The sequence below is a fragment of the Sodiomyces alcalophilus genome, assembly GCF_042370955.1.
Source record: "Sodiomyces alcalophilus JCM 7366 unplaced genomic scaffold ACRALscaffold_1, whole genome shotgun sequence".
NCBI classification, from domain to species: Eukaryota; Fungi; Ascomycota; class Sordariomycetes; order Glomerellales; family Plectosphaerellaceae; genus Sodiomyces; species Sodiomyces alcalophilus.
In genome coordinates, this window is record NW_027263532.1 from 3,708,630 (window position 1) to 3,724,361 (window position 15,732).

The 15,732-nt window shown below is 54.5% G+C and overlaps 5 protein-coding genes across 5 annotated transcripts; 2 read left to right on the top strand and 3 right to left on the bottom strand.

The window, feature by feature from the left end:
- Window positions 1–600: 600 nt before the first annotated feature.
- Window positions 601–1,471, bottom strand: ACRALDRAFT_2024535 (uncharacterized protein; the record flags this gene model as incomplete). Its single annotated transcript, XM_071020233.1, has 2 exons — window positions 601–995; window positions 1,120–1,471. The coding sequence occupies 2 exons, from the start codon at window positions 1,469–1,471 to the stop codon at window positions 601–603; spliced, it is 747 nt and encodes a 248-aa protein (XP_070879602.1).
- Window positions 1,472–2,545: 1,074 nt separating this feature from the next.
- On the top strand, window positions 2,546–3,837 carry ACRALDRAFT_2039193 (uncharacterized protein; the record flags this gene model as incomplete). The annotated part of the gene is made up of 2 exons (XM_071020943.1): window positions 2,546–2,762; window positions 2,828–3,837. 2 exons carry the CDS (start codon window positions 2,546–2,548, stop codon window positions 3,835–3,837), a joined length of 1,227 nt encoding a protein of 408 aa, XP_070879603.1.
- Window positions 3,838–4,222: 385 nt separating this feature from the next.
- ACRALDRAFT_1073628 (uncharacterized protein) lies at window positions 4,223–7,288 on the bottom strand (the record flags this gene model as incomplete). Its single annotated transcript, XM_071018127.1, has 2 exons — window positions 6,981–7,288; window positions 4,223–6,918 (listed from the first exon to the last, which is right to left on the bottom strand). The coding sequence occupies exons 1-2, from the start codon at window positions 7,075–7,077 to the stop codon at window positions 4,223–4,225; spliced, it is 2,793 nt and encodes a 930-aa protein (XP_070879604.1). The 5' UTR covers window positions 7,078–7,288.
- A 248-nt stretch (window positions 7,289–7,536) lies between these two features.
- On the bottom strand, window positions 7,537–12,545 carry ACRALDRAFT_1038464 (uncharacterized protein). The gene is made up of 6 exons (XM_071015102.1): window positions 12,376–12,545; window positions 10,087–12,292; window positions 9,818–10,037; window positions 8,923–9,763; window positions 8,421–8,868; window positions 7,537–8,365 (listed from the first exon to the last, which is right to left on the bottom strand). Exons 1-6 carry the CDS (start codon window positions 12,428–12,430, stop codon window positions 7,741–7,743), a joined length of 4,395 nt encoding a protein of 1,464 aa, XP_070879605.1. The 5' UTR covers window positions 12,431–12,545; the 3' UTR covers window positions 7,537–7,740.
- Window positions 12,546–12,837: 292 nt separating this feature from the next.
- ACRALDRAFT_1078755 (mitochondrial 37S ribosomal protein mS41) lies at window positions 12,838–14,344 on the top strand. The gene is made up of 2 exons (XM_071018810.1): window positions 12,838–12,963; window positions 13,015–14,344. Exon 2 carries the CDS (start codon window positions 13,034–13,036, stop codon window positions 13,718–13,720), a length of 687 nt encoding a protein of 228 aa, XP_070879606.1. The 5' UTR covers window positions 12,838–12,963; window positions 13,015–13,033; the 3' UTR covers window positions 13,721–14,344.
- The last annotated feature ends 1,388 nt before the right edge of the window (window positions 14,345–15,732 follow it).

A 15,732-nucleotide genomic window follows, 5' to 3' on the forward strand; every position in this document is an offset into this window, starting at 1 on the left:
GTTCTCGCGGGGATTTGAATGGATACACATATTCAAGTATCACGGGCCCTATCTTGGGGTGCGCATTGATGGTCAATATTGCGCAAGGACCTCGGCAACATCCCCGGTGGTCTAGACAACGGCCAAAATAATCTTTCATCATCGAACGGGAAGCAAAATTTAAGAGGGGGTTCCTGTATTCTTCATCAATGATGACTCCCATGATGCGCCGATTCCATGCCGCCTAGTGATATGTGTAATGCTCCCATGTTTAGATCCTCAGCCGTGATCAGACCAGAGACTGAAACGCCGAGTAGATAAGAAATGCAAACAGCGAGAGCCTTCCAGAAAGAAACCCAAGAGGGAGACAAAATACAAGAACCATGCTCGCTAGCCCATTCGTAGTCCAATACAGTATGATACAGACATACATTCTTTTCGGATGCTTTTCCCACTCCTTTTCCATGGCCGTCTAAACTCGCATCCAAGCCTTCCTATACAGAAACAGAAGAAAAAAGAGATCTTTGCTAACAAAAGGGAACGAACGAAGAGACGAACGAACAGGTAGATGGGGAGGGAGCCCCCCTGAGACCATCCCTGTTGTTCCCTGTCTATAAATAATCAAAAATTGGTTGACGTAGCATTTCTCTCCGGAGGTGGTTGTAGCGAGTGTGGTGTGCCGGGACGCACGCCGAGGCCTTGCTCCGTCATGTCAAAGTCGTTCGTGGAGACGTCAGAGTCGGGACGGGAATCGGAGACGGCGGGTGTGGTGGCTAGGTCGGCTTTACGGAAGCGCATCTCGGGGGATTTGGTGCGGACGGCGGGCCAGAGGTCGGCAGCGAAGGAGAAGATGTAAAAGGAGAAGATGGCTGCGACGACCCATTCGATGATGGCGGCGTGGTTGGATACGCCGCTCTTCATTGTCACGGCAAGAGCGATAGCCAGGGCGAGCTCGACGACGATGAAGGCAAGCTTCACCCAGAAGGAGATGTAAAGAGCCCGGTGGCCGCGATTCTCTGGACAGCGCAAGATGTTGTTAGAAGGGATATATATGGGACACTTGGGCGGAAAAGGCAACGGGGCCAAAATGAATGACCAATGAGAGGAGAACGACAGGGGAGAGGGTGAGGAAGAACGCACTAGATGATAGCCGCTGGTATTGCCAACATATAAAGATGGCGGAAAGCAAGTAGCCGATAATGAAGAAAAGGAGGAAGACACGATGTAGCCTGGTGTAATTGTACGTGTCGAAAACTGCGAGGAGGATCCAGCCGACGCCACCGACGATGGCGCAGACGATGCTCAGGATTGTGAGGATCTTTTCCCCGGTGCTAGCATTGGGAACGAGGCGGCCTCTGTGCCGTAGCCAGCGGTCGGCGAAGATGGAGAGGTTGAGGAAGACGGCGGACACGGCGCACCCGGTGATGAAGAGCGGCTTGAGACGGTAGGCGCCCACGTCGCTAATGTACGCTATGGTCTGGTGCGACGACATGGAGGGGTAGAATCTGCGGTCTTCTTCGACGATCCAGTAGAGGAGAAGCGCGAGGAGGGTGACGAGCCATACGACGCCCGATATAATGGGCCACACCTAGAGTGGACGAGGTTGGACAATCAGCGGCGTTCGACGAGGGGGAGTAGGGGCTGGAAGTCGTGTAGGTACCCAGTAAGAGAGAAACCGCATGTTGAAAAGCGGCTACGGAGGGTCGGTATCGCGATCGGAATAACGTAGGCACAAGAGGAAGTAGAGCTGTAGAGTTAGAAATGTGAATACGTCTGTCGAAATTCTGATATATTGGCCTAAGCATCGATATAAGGAAAGTCGAGGACAGGCTAAGCCTCCGGATTCTCCGGAGCAGGAGGAAAGACGAGATGGAATCCTGTGATCCTCGTCCGCCAGTTACAATCAAACCAAGAAGGGGCTGTGAACAATCAAAGTTGCGGAAAAGGAGAGAAAAGAAAAGAGAAAAGAAATTGGACGTTGGTAAGCAGTCGTGTGTAATTGATGCCTTCTCTTGTTCCCAAAATAACGTCTATCCGCAATGGGTAAAATATCAAGAGGATCGACAGGACCGCGATGGCTCGTCGCACGAAGTAGTGTAGTTTGAGTGGCGGACGGATCCGAGTATTCTAGTGTACTGCGCGTCGGACATTTCGCGGACCCCTAGCGCCCAGTCCGCAAGGACGATTGCGATGACGTGGGAGCACTTGCGTAAGCACCTGCCGCAGTGTCAGCCGGTACAACGGTAAGCCCCTGTGGCGGCCGGCAGTCGAAGGCCCTCGTCATACATTTCCAACGTCTTTCTTTGGTAAGTGACGACTGTCCAATAGGAATATTTACTTGGATAAGGATCGGTATTTCCGTACCTACGCCTTATCAGATAATGCATCGCAATCTCCTCTTCCTGTAACCAATCATATCGTACGCCTCCACACAAGGCTGATGTTCAGGGAACAATAGCCCCCGCAGCCGCAGCCTTCTTCTGTACCTCAAGTTTGTTCCTCTCTTCGTTCGACAGGAACTCGCTTCCACGTCTTCATCAGCTCGACATCGATCCTCTCTTCCGCCATGTCGGCATCTCCCCTCGTCCTGCGGCCTACAGAGGCCCTCAAGTCTACTTCGGCCGTCTCCTCACCAAACAAGAATGTCTCCAATCAGCCTTCTTCCAGCGCCACTCCCCAACGAACCGATGAAGCCAAAGCGATAGCGAAGCCCAGCCTATTGGCCCCTACCCTCGACCTCGCCGAGCAAATGAACGAGGAAGAGAAGAGGAAATATATCAAAGGTATGCCGTCCAGCTATCCGCTCGCTTATCATCTTGCTGACAGGTTCTCCTTTTCCCCAACACAGGAAAGAAACTGGGCGAAGGTACCTATGCCATCGTCTTTCTAGGCCGCCTCCGCTCCGACCCTTCGTCCCTCGTCGCCATCAAAAAGATCAAAGTGCAGAAAGAGTACCGAGAAGGTATGGCACCGGATGCCGTCCGCGAACTCAAGCATCTCCAGGAGCTGCACCACCCCAACATCATCTCCCTCCTCTCCGTCTTCTCCTCCAAGGACCAGAACCTCAACCTCGTCCTCGAATACCTACCCCTCGGCGACCTTGAGATGCTCATCAAGGACACCGAGCGCATCCGTTACGGCGCCGCCGACATCAAGGCCTGGATGGGCATGCTCTGTCGCGGCGTCTGGTTCTGCCACGAGAACTTTGTCCTCCACCGCGATATCAAGCCCAACAACCTCCTCATCGCCGCCGACGGCGAGGTCAAACTCGCCGATTTCGGTCTCGCCCGCTCCTTCGCCGACCCCCTCCAGGTCATGACCAGCCAGGTCATCACCCGCTGGTACCGGCCGCCCGAGCTTCTCTTTGGCGCCAAGCACTACAGCGGCGCCGTCGACATCTGGTCCGTCGGCTGCGTCTTTGCCGAGCTCATCATCCGCCACCCCTTCATGCCCTCCGACACCGAGGTCCAGCAGGTCAGCGTCATCTGCCACGCCGTCGGCACCCCGCGCGAGGACAACTGGCCCGGCGTCTCCAAGCTCCCCGCCTACACCGTCCCCGACGACGGCGAACCCCCGCGCAACCGCGACTACTTTATGAGCTTCTTCAGCACCGTCGGCCCGGACGGCGTCGACCTCCTTATGCAAACACTCGTCCTCGACCCAAGCAAGCGCATCACCGCACGCGACATGCTGCGCCATCCCTGGTGGCACGCCCAGCCGAAACCCACGCGCAAGGAGGATTTGCCTCGCAAGGACGGCGGGGAATCCCAGATGGCCGCTGACCTCAAGCGTCGGAATGGCATCCTGGAGGAGGATAGGGGGTCCAAAGTTGCGCGCCGGCTGGACTTTGGGAAGTAATAAAAAAAAAAGGCACTCGCTGTCTCAGTCGCACACCACACGCATATACAATGGGATACCTATAATACCACAGTCACTTTGGGAAAACAGAAGGATGCATGGATCTGGCGTGCGCGTTATTCATTTTGTTCTTTGTAAGAAATTCGATATCAGGACTGATTTAGTTACGTATGTATGCTGGGAGTTTTCTGGTGTTTGTGGTTCATGAAAAGAATGAGCAAGGTAATTTTCTGGGGACAAAAAAAGGGGTATATACAGAGGCGCTGCGCCGACATTACTGAGAAACGCCGTCCCAACCAACATGTTCTTTTGAATCACTTCGAATTTTGGTACTCGACTCCCCGTTCTTCCACCCTTCGGCCGCTCAGTCTGACCACTGGCGCCGTCACATGAGAGAGCACTCCATACCGTACATAGCCCTCTCCACGCGGTTCTTCACCTGATACCAGTCGGCGCGTCGCTGCGCATACTCGTACACCTCCTCGGCACGAAACACGCCGCCGAACCGGTCCCCGTCGGCGATGACGGTAGCCATCTCCTTGGCGTGGTGGGCCTCGATGAGGTAGATCTGGCTGAGCTCCCGCAGCGCCTTGAAGTAGGCCAGCAGGTCCGGGTTGCGCAGCGTGCGGATGTACTCAAAGTAGAGGTTCATGTCGGCGATGAGCTTGATGGCCCCCGCCGTGCTGACGCGCTGACGCTTCAGGTGCTTGCACACCGCCGTGAACAGCCGTAGCCCGACCTCGCCGTTGAACACGTCCAGCATGGTCTTCTCCGTCGTCCCCACCAGCATCTTCGTGTGCGACGATACGAGTTCCACGATGCGCTTGGCCGTCGCCGTCGGGCCTGGGTCCGCCACGATGCCTGCTGCCGAACAAGCACTGCTGGTGCCGGCGACGCCATTGCCATTGCCGTTGCCGTTTCCGCCGCTGCCGCCGCCGGTACTGCCGTTCGTCGACTCGAGCTCCGGATGATAGTCGGTCGGGAGCTGCGTCGAGCCCTGCAGGTACTCCACCTCATCCATGAGCACGTCGATGCCCTTGTTTAGGCCGGCGGCCACGCTCTCGTCCAGCATCTGTTCCCACTTCTTTTTGGCGAGACCCGCCGGGTCGAGAAAGTCGTTCTTGTCGGCAATCTTGGGTCCCACCAGCTGCTGCTCGTAAAATACTTCAATCATCTGCGAAATCAGGTCGCCCACGTTTACCAGTTCGATGAACTGGACCAGCGGAGCCACACCCGACTGGTCATGATGACTGACCTCCCGCGGGTTGTACTGCGACAGGTGAGCAACAGCCTTATCGAACCCGGGCTGGACGTGCTTCGTCCCAAGAATGCGGAGGAGGGCGATGAAAATGGCTTCGCACTGCTCTCGCGCCTCTTCGCCATACCGGCCCCCTAGTTTGATGAACTGGGCAACTCTCCCAAGGCTGGCCTGTGCGGCGTGCACAAGGTTCAAGGCCACCTCGATGCTGAAGAGAGACTTGATACCCTCGAGCCGCGATGCCATCAGAGCTGCTTTGGCGGCTAGTTCGTCCGTGGGGGCTTTGTCAGGTAGCGGACTACGCCTCCCGTCCACGCCTCCTCCCACACCCAGCCCTTCTGGCCGAGAAGGCTGTGCCGGTGTATTCTCCGACGATGGCGCCGCAGGCTTGGTCGCTGCCGCCGACGAGGACCCCATGGGAAAGCTCGGAAGCACGCTCACCGGCATCATGACGACCTTTTTGAACGAGCTCAAAAAGTCGGTCTTGTCGGCCTGCCGGTTGAAGTTTGACATGTAAAACGACTCGACCGAGGCGTCCTGCTCCGACAGCCTCTTCTCCCACGACCCCACCTCGGCATCAGCATGTCTGGTGAAGAAGTCGATTTCCTCCTGAAAGTAGAGATCGACATGGGGCTCGAACACTCTCCTCGTCATTTCCTTGTCTTTTGCTTCGTCATCAACCGCCGAACGCCCCGGCCGAACCAAGGATCCAAAAAACGACAACGACTGTTCAAATAGTCCGGCGACGGCTTTCAGATACGATTCGAGGGAACGCTCGTGTGCCGCATCAAACAGCGACGTCGTGTACTCCATGATAATGTCTTCCCGTACCTTGTTGACGAACTCCCAAAATGGAACCTCGGGACGTGGGAATATTCGTTCCATGATGGCTGCCTGCTCATTTACCTTCCGCAGCAGCATTTCGAAGAAGGCCCTAGAGGGATCCAGTGTGATGCCGCCGGAGACGGCTTGGTTGAGGCAATCCGCCGAGTTGGCGGATATCACCTCGTGGTCGCTGAAGATAGGGTGCTTGTGGATGAAGAGTTCGACAACCGCATGGCCGCCGTTCAATAGATGAAGTACGTGGGCGTACCGCCTCATCCTCCCGTCGACGTCCCAGAATTCGTAGCCTTGCTCGAATTCTCGGAGCACCGCACTTTCGAAAATGCCCGACATGGTCGACAGCTTCTCTTCTCTCCCCATCCACCCCTGTGCCCAGTCGCTCCTGGCAAAGACGTGCAGGTTGGCGAGCATCTGAGCTTGCTGCTCGGGGTCCCTGAAGACCTGGAAGACGATAGGATCCGTATGGCTCTGCGCCTTGGCCAAGTCGTAGTAGAAAGGCGCCAGCGCTCCGTAAATCTTTCCGTATTCCTGTCTCGCATGGCCCCGTATGCTCCGAACATTCTTGAGGACATCCAACACGTCCCGGGGGTCCTTGGGCGGATCGTGTTGTTGCGGCGGCTCTAGCGTCATCGTCTCAAATCCATCGACTGGTGGCATAGTCGCCGACAAACGCTTCTGCCTGTCTACTTCCATCGATGCGTCGAATATGGTCGTATCTTCTTGCTTATGGGCTGTACTGGACGGCTCGGACCCAGTCTGTCTGCTGGTGGCCGCCTTGGCCTTTTCCACAGCTTCGTGCTTGCGGCGTCTCGCCTCGTCAAACCGTCTCCTCGCCTCCACTTCATTCCAGCATCCCATGCTCTTCAATCGCGCTACCCATCTCGTATCGTCGTACACCATCTCCCGCATTCTCCAGGAGCATTGGGCGGCTCGCATAAGATCGGACACCGGGAGGTAGTCGAGGACAGCAACGAGGATCTCTAGTGCTCGTCAGCTCGAGCCGCATGGATGGCCGAGGGCACCTAGCTCTGTCAATTCGCACCTGCTGGGAGACTGGGTTTCGAATCCAACATCTCTGTTGCTTTGAGAGCACTTAGGATGCCGCCCCGTGGAGGGGCCCCTTCCTTGGACTTGTACATGTTTCTTGGTGATCGAAAGGCGATGGGGAAATTCAGGGGGGTTGGATGGCTTCGTTCGACGGCGACACCCCGTACACAGAGGTGGGAAGAGGCTTGGTGTCCTAGATTCGCATTATCTAGCTCAATAACTCTTCCTGAAACCGATTACAGCGATTCGAGACAAATTGCCGCTTTTCTGTCGAGAGTATGGGGGCTGAGTGCTCAGTCGTCTGATGAAGGATCCGGAATGGAGGAGGGTCATTGCCCCGTCCCGTCAGCTCCAGATACCAGTTGTCTCTGGTGACATGACAGCTGACAGGAACGAAATCAGCCAAGCCAGAATAAGTAGCTATGATTGGCTGGTTCAGCTTGGCCACATACGCCACACCTTGGTTGCATAGCCACTGTAGGGAATATGTGCGATCCCTCCCCTTGTCGACATATAAATCGCCGTGTCTCTACGGATAATGAAACCATTCCCAGTTCGACAACTCCGATTGATTCTCTTCTCGTCCTCATGATATTACATACACCTTAGCCAGGCCCAGGTAAATTGTTTCTTGAGCCGCCATGAGCTCAAGCGGCCCAGAGATAGCTGATAGAACATTCGTCTCTCTTCAGGCTCGAGGCTCGAGATGACACGCTCAAGTTAGGCATCTCAGCCGCGGATGGGACGACCCTGGCCTAGCTTCCTTGCCGCCCTTCAGCCGCTTCCGCTGCTAGGAATCCCCTCACCGCCGGATTCTCGAGCAACTCCTCGCCACTTCCCGGGTGCCCCGACTTGGCGACATGCCCGAATAAGCACTCCCACAAATCATCCTTGTCCACCGCTTCGCCCGCCGTCTTGTCCTTGCTCATGAGCTTCGAGAGCGAGGCCTGCTCCATTTCCAGCGTATTGGCAGCCTCGAGGGCCGGTTCGAGCACTTCCGGTGTGGACTCCTTCGACTTGCCCTTGGACGACAGGCCGATGTGTTCCATGCGACGCTTGACAGAAAGGTTATAGATGGATTCCTCGACCGTGCCCTCGATCAGGTAGAGCCACACCGTGGTCTGATGCCGTTGCCCGATTCGATCGACTCTCGCGATCGCCTGCAGTTCAAGGGCTGTGTTCAGAACAGGCTCGCACAAGAATACGTGGCTGGCGTTCACGAGATTGAGTCCGCTGGACTGGGCCCGGCCGTGGAGTAGAAAGCACTCCATACCAGCATCCTCCTTGAAGCTCTGGATACCGTTGGGCTTGTCAAACGAGGTATAGCCGATGCGGAATCGAGAAAATGCTAATCCAACTACGCCTAGGAAGTCCCGATATCTGAACCCCGGTCAACGGCTACCCACGCCAGATCCAGCTAGGTATTACTACTTACTGAGAGAATATGATCGACTTGGCACCGGGGTCCGACTCCCTCAACCAAAGAATGTGTCGCACTATCGCGTCAACTTTCGTTGTAAACGAAGGGCCCTCCAAGTCGATGTCGTAAATCTGCGCGAGCTTCTCCGCCCCGAATTCCGTATAAATCCCCGTCTTTTTTGACGCTGGGCTGTGTTTCGGCTCTTGACCTTGGACAGGATCTGGTCGATCTTGATTATGCAGCTTCAGTTCTCGGGGTCTGATTGTGATGTCGTGGAGTTCCGAAAGGCGAAGCTTTCGTTTGCACATGGGGCAATTGTGATTTGCCTTAAACCAGAGCATCATACACTCCTTGCAAAATTGGTGCCCACAGACCGTGAGGATGCCTGTCGTAAAAGTAGACTGGCAGATAATACATATTCTGGGCTCACTCGACTTGGATCCGGTGTCCCTGAGGCTCAGCACTGTCATCAAGTTAGAACCCAGCTTGACCAAGGGGGACTGGCCTGCGAACTTACGGTAGCGATGCTTCGCTTCGGCTGAACCCAACTTCATCCGAGAGTTCTCTTCAGTCTCAATGCACCTGGCGATTGCCATATCATCGTTTGGTCCTTCATACGCCTCCACGCTGTCGGACACGTACTGGAGTTGGCGGTAATAATCCAGTCTGGCGTTCATCGCACTGGTGAACTGGTCGCATTCCCGTTCCAGAGCTTGACAAGCCTTTGACTGGGCCAGCATCTGTGCTTGGGTATCTTTGATCTGCCGGGTAACCACTTCGCGTTCCACCCGGGTCCGCCCTCCGTCATCTGCACCTAACGGAGCAAGTCTGCCAGCAAGGACACGCAGCTCAGATATTGCACCGCGAAGGCATCCGTGTTCGGACCACGGCTGGACCTCGTCGCGAACAGCGAGCAACTCGAGTAACTTCTCTGGCGCTGGGCCTTCGCCACTCTTGGCAAGAGCTTTGGTTGTATGGGTTTCATGCTTGACAAGTGGATTTTCCAGGCCAGAAAGGGCACTCTGCCGATCAGCTACTATGGCTCTCAAAACCTGAACATGAACCATCAATTCCTCTTGAATCTTCGTCGAGTCTGCGAACTCGTCTCCTGTTAACTCAGTATCTTCTTCTTGATCTAATAGAGGTCGGGTTAAGAGTTGCACGAGCCTCTCCCTCCACGCGTCAATGATGTTCGCTTGGGTGTTGAGTGCTCCGTATAGATCCTCGAGCTTCTCAATCACTGGGCCACTCTCAATCCCTTTCAGCGGATTGGGCACTAGTTCGGGTACGGTGACAAAGTCCTGTGATGAGGCTGCGTTTTGTAGACGCCTTATATGCTTCGTTGCCTTTCTGTGGTTCTATCGCGAGACGTTAGCAGCCGAAAACGGGGATAACCCAAGTCCTCAACTTACTTCAGATAGGATCTCTCGCCGAATCTTCTTGGCTGCCTCGTACCCCTCGTCTTCCAGCCGCTGTAGGGATTTGAACTTTTCGGAATCGGGCGGTGTCAAGTCAGGGTCGGACTTGATCTGGAAGTAGGCATTTGCGCAGAAGAAGACAGCTTTGTGCTGAACTTCCCAGGCAAGACGGAGCCGCATTCGAGCCTCGCCGACTCTACCTTTGCTGTGAGGGCTGATAGAAAGTCAGCGCGGGTTTCCATGTTCAGAGGAGGAAAACCTACTCATCTGCCTCGTCCTCCGTCTCGGAGTCTTCCGAAACCCCAGTGTCTGGCAGGCGCTTTCCGTCTGTGCCCGCCAGTTGTTTTGCCTCGTCCAAGGCAGCCTGGAGCTCCTCCTGGCATCTCGACACGATGACACCCACCTCATCCCTGACGCTCTCCCAAATGGCCAGTGCTTCTTTTACTCGGGGTCCGTTCTCCAACATTTGGCCACGATTGAGTTTCGCATGGAAGTATACTCTTTGCTCAGCCCGGATGGAAGCTTCACTTTGCTCAATCATGGTGTTGAGGACCTCGTCCACAGTTCGGAGAGGACCGGTTTTGCGGCCTAGGGCGCGGCGATTCTGGGCGCCAACTTCGGGATGCAGCGCAGTCTGTCTCAAACGATTGAGCCACAACCTCATCTGCTCCTCGTAATCTCCCGGCTGCCAGTCATCGACCTTGGGTGACCCGTCGACATGTACCCCACAGGCCTCGGCCATCTCTTTGAAGAGCGATCGATAGTGTTGTTCTTCGATGGCGGTGAAGGGCATCGTAATTACGTATCGTTTTTGTGACGGGAGTTCCAGTTCGTCTCTTACCAGCTGCTTCGTGTGCCGGACAGATAGTTCGTTGAATAGACTTCGGAAAAGAGGTTTATGGCGCTCTATGAGAGCTTTCCACACCTGAGGAGCAGAGCAAAAAGGCTCGTATCTCAGGAAGAGGAGAAGCCCAAGCAGATCCTTCACGTCAGTCTTCACCGGGGTGCCAGTGATTCCCCATGCATTGACTCGATGTAACACTCTAGCCACGAGGGCCGCAGAGCTCACGCCACTCTCAATCATCTGAGCTTCGTCGAGACAAACCCTCCACCAAGATATTTGTACAAGCGGGGACTTGGGCCGTGGGAACACTCTTTCGCGCCGGCGCGACCTCTCTGGAGGTTTCGTAGCGAAATGTATTTCCGCCGAGAGTGTATTGTACGTGGTAATTACGACATCCTGAGAAGCCAAGTGGCGGACAAGTTCCTCTTCTCCTTCGATTCCTGCCTTGGCCCGGCCCCGATAGAAGCAGACCTGCAAACCGGGTGCATGCTGTTGGAGTTCTGTCATCCACTGTCGTCGTAGAGACTCTGGGCACACGATGATCGTCGCACTACTTCGGACAAGCTGGTCTCCATTGAAATCGACATGGTGGGGCCCATCTTCCATTCTCCGTTGATGCAGAAGGATCAGCCCAATAATCTCCAGTGTCTTCCCCAAGCCCATCTCTTCCGCCAGAATGCCCCCTTTCACTGATGTCTCGAGATCGGCAAATTGAGAAGTGTCCGCTGCAATCGCATGATACAGGCGGCTAAAGGACAGGCACTGACCACTGGAATCAGTGGCCTTGCTGAAACTGCGGGCACCCGCGGATGGATCCCTTTCATGATACTCTTCGACACGGGGTTCACGGCCGTCGCTGGAAGGCACCCAGCGTACACCTTCACGGCTCAGCAGCCACTGCAGCGTCCTTTTCTGGTAGGGATACAAGGTCGACGTGAGCCCTGGCACTTCAATAGAGTGTGGTAGTTTATCATCAGGTGATGGTACGTGGGCAGCTTCGTAGAAGTCCAAAGGTGTCCAGCGCTCCCTTTCTAATGACCTGTCTGTCGGACTGGTTTCATCAGGGAAAAACGTTGATATAACCTGATCGCTGAGCTGCCGTTGTCTCTGCGTCCGCAACCGGTATGGAGACGTTGTTATGTTCCAATAAAGATTGATATAAAAAATGATGCTGAGAGATTTCCCAGATCGTTGGAGTCGAATATCCACGTGCGTCCACAGCGCACCCTCATCTTCTTTCGCCTCTTTTGCGCCCAGCACGCGAATGCAGGCTTCGAGCTGTCGGGTGATGGATCCCGGGCGCAATGCAATGAAGGTGCTAAACGCTCCTGGGCCACTTTTGCGCCGGGGCTGCAGCGATATCCAAAGAGTCTTGCCGTTGGGTTCGAGACGTAGCCGGAGATAGTCACCCACGTCTTTCCGAAGTATCGAGTCCGACAGTTGGAGGGCATCATGGCAGCGCCTAGTTATTGAAAGCTGCTGTTCATCAATGAGGCGAGATTCGGCAGGATCGGCGTCGATTTTGATCCTCTTCGACGGCGGTTGAAGGGTATGGTTGCCATTGCTGGGGGGTTCAGGACAAGGAATTGCAAGCACTGCATTGACGAGTTCGGATGGGAAATCATCTGCGCATATTAGCACCTATCGCATTAGTTTAGCCAAAAAAACAATAAGAAACAAATTGTACATTGTAAACGATGCTACATACCGTTGAGCCCGACCTGCGGGATCACCGCTGGGTATTTCTTGCGGGCAGGCGCCATTTCCAAAAGAGTAGGTACATTGGCAGTCGAGACGATGTCAGCAGAAGATGACCTTGTTATTGTCCGGGTTGATCTTTACGACCGCCGAACTCTTCCAGTCTTGATGATGCCAGTGTATAGGACGCGCCAGGTGACTGTACAACCGGAGGCGAAAGCCGTGGGGTTGAGAGGGGAGCGAGCTCGACGATAGCACCGAGACTGAAGGATAAGGTACGTACCAGGTACCTATCGGCTTATCTTATCGATAGTCGACTTGAACGCGTCCTCGTCTTTGGTGACGTGACTTGGTCCGTGCTGGAAATCTGGAGCCGGCCAAGCAAATCACCTGCCAGACATTTCTTCCCGGAGCGTTGTAACTATTTTCCTGGCCTCACTTAGGTAAGCCCTTTTTCTTTTTCGGATGGTCTGCAAATTGCATCGCAAAGTCGATGTCCAGAGTTACCAAGGCCCGTCTGCAGAACCTCAACGAACTGCGAGATAAGAAGTGCAGGAAGAACAATTCATATATTTGAGAAGAACGACTACCCCACTAGGTATGAGTCTCTATATCCCGAAACACTACAAACCCACTAACTGGAGCCCAGGTGGTGGGGTTGACACAACATGATGAAAGCTCCGCGGATACGTCTTTCTCTCCTGAACTCCGTCGTTCCTAGAGCGCCATCCATTATCGGCGTAACCCAGACGAGATGGCTACACAGGACACGGGCTCCTAAGCCACTTCCTTCCCCGATCCCCATCGTCCCCGACGTCCCAACCTTCCTCAAAGTCATTGGCCGCGGCCTCAGCCAGTATGCCGACAAGATCCCATCATGGGAGTCCCTCTTTAGTCTGTCTTCGACCCAGATGAGGGAATTGGGCATCGAGCCGCCCCGGACACGCCGCTACCTCCTCAACTGGCTGGAACGATATCGGAAGGGCGCCCTCGGCCCTGGAGGCGACTTCAAGTATGTGGAGAACGGGGAGGCAATTCTCCAGGTCGCGACAACGGAGACGCAGGACCGAAAGTGGGTGGTGAATGTCCCGCCGGGAAAAACAGTGTCGGATATCCCGGGGGAGAGCCTTGTCAGGGTCAAGGGCTATTCAGTACAGGGCGCCCGTACCGTCACGGGTCCCTACGCGCTGCCTCTGAAGGGGGGTGCCGGTGCCAGAGTGCCCATCGTCGAGGGCATGTGGGAGGAGAGGCAAGGTTACAAGGTGGACGGCGGAGAGAGGAGGCGAGCTGAGGTGCGCTACAAGAAGCGCGTTGCCCAACGTAAAGCGGAGAGGGAAGAGGCTGGCCAGCGGTAACTGTGTTGATCGAGCCGCTCCTCTCAGGCGGTGGTGCTTCACCTGACACCAGTCCTGTTCGATACTCATCGGTGTACAATATCACATCCTGTACCAACATTATCAAGACGGGCATAACTGATTTCGCCGACGTCATTTGCAAATCGACACAATCCCAGCGCGTATCTCGAGGTGCTTAGAGCCACGAAGAAGCTTATTAGCAGTGCATTGGATATGGTCAATACCTGGCTCGCCTTGAGATGGACCACGGACATTATTGCACCACCCCATGCCTGTTAAGGAGCTTAAGAGTGGTAGCCATGACGGAGGACGGTTTAAAACACGCGTTGTATTCCTTTCGCCATTCATCTTCTTGCATCTCAAACATACCCTTCCTTGGTCTGCATTCGAGCAGCCTCGTATTTGAGTCACTTTACGAAGGACTGTCGCTGGATATGCCAACTGACCGACTTGCCCGGCTTCTATAACATTCGATAGCGTACCTGGGTTTGGAGGTTTCGAAGGTTGGGATCTGCCGTGCACTTCCCGTGATTACCTGGGGCCTGATCACTCCCCGGCTGGAGGCACTGTCTGGCATGCGATGTACATACAACATAGGTATAGTCAATAAGCAAGATTTCCGACAAGTTCTTAATAATCCACCACCACCATACTTCGTAGGCGTTGGTGGTGTTAGAATTATTTTATTTTTGCTGGACCAAGCCCACGCCACGCGTATGAGTAATCGCCAGGCCGAGTCTCGAAACAGGACGCAACAGAAGTCAGGATGATCGCCCAACGGACCGCAAGTGGAGACCCTCCCTCAGTGTAAACAGAGCCACGGGTAACGTCCTAATACCGCTCGTTTCCCTTTTCCAGTGTCACGAGACGGGTATTTCTCTGGAAAAGGTCGAGAACGGCTACTGGAAGCTTAATTTGACGACATGACAGCGCAAAACAGACGCCTCGCGCCACAAGTCTATTCGAGGGTGATCAATAAGCCGTTACTAAGACCCATCATCGTGGAACCGATATGGGGTAAAAGCGGCGCTCGGCGAGAAGGCAGTCCACTGGCTGGTGCGCAATGAACCGTGCCGGATATCGGCAGCTGTTGAGCCTGGGCCACCTCAATAATGCAGCTGGAAGATGCACATCTCTCGGAGTCTTGTATACATTCTTTACTGAGTATTCCAAAAGCAGCGTGATATATGAGGCACTCAGCACCTATACATCGACTTCCGGAGATGTGTACGGAAGTTGCGTAGCCCGACGGCATATGAGACGAACGGAGTAAACGGAGTCGACGAACTTCATTCCTCGCAAGGAGCGCCTTTCGGAAGGAATATGGCAGCCCAGCACCGCATCTGATTGGAATCAGCCTACGAGGCGAAGGTCGAGTGGCTAGTCTGATACATGTAGACCAGCCTCCTAATTCAACGTAGTTGCTTCCGAATCCGAATCCGAAAGCTAACCCCCTTGGACCGAAATGCATTGATCCCTGTGGTTTTAGGCATGTCACCGACAATTCGACCCCCTGTCTTCCAATTACGGTACTCTGTACATAGGTACTTCGTGCAAAGCATGCTCTGATAGGTGGTACGGACAACGTCTCTAGCCAAGGTGTACCTAGGTATAAAAGGGAAGAGGTGAGGGGAGGGGGTACAACGTGGGGTTCAGGGCATCTTGGAAGTGAAATGAGGAGCGATGCCTGGCAGAAATTTGAAGGATGCGGGCCGGCCATGTTGGACGTTACAGTGTACCTATTCGTACCTGGTGATTACCTGGTAGGTACGTTAGTGTTTGTATGGAGATTCTCGTTTGTAGGTGCCGAGACTTCTTAGATCCACATACTGTTACTGTTAGCAAATGAAGTCTTGGAGTTTGAAGCTGCCCCACTCCATTCTGTAGTGTAGTGTAAGAATTGGTCGCGTGAACTCCTAGAAACCGATCCCGAATTTCTGCCAGCCACCTAATAAGTCCATGAGCACGTATAGAAAACACATACTATGTACTGCGTATCATATACACGAAAA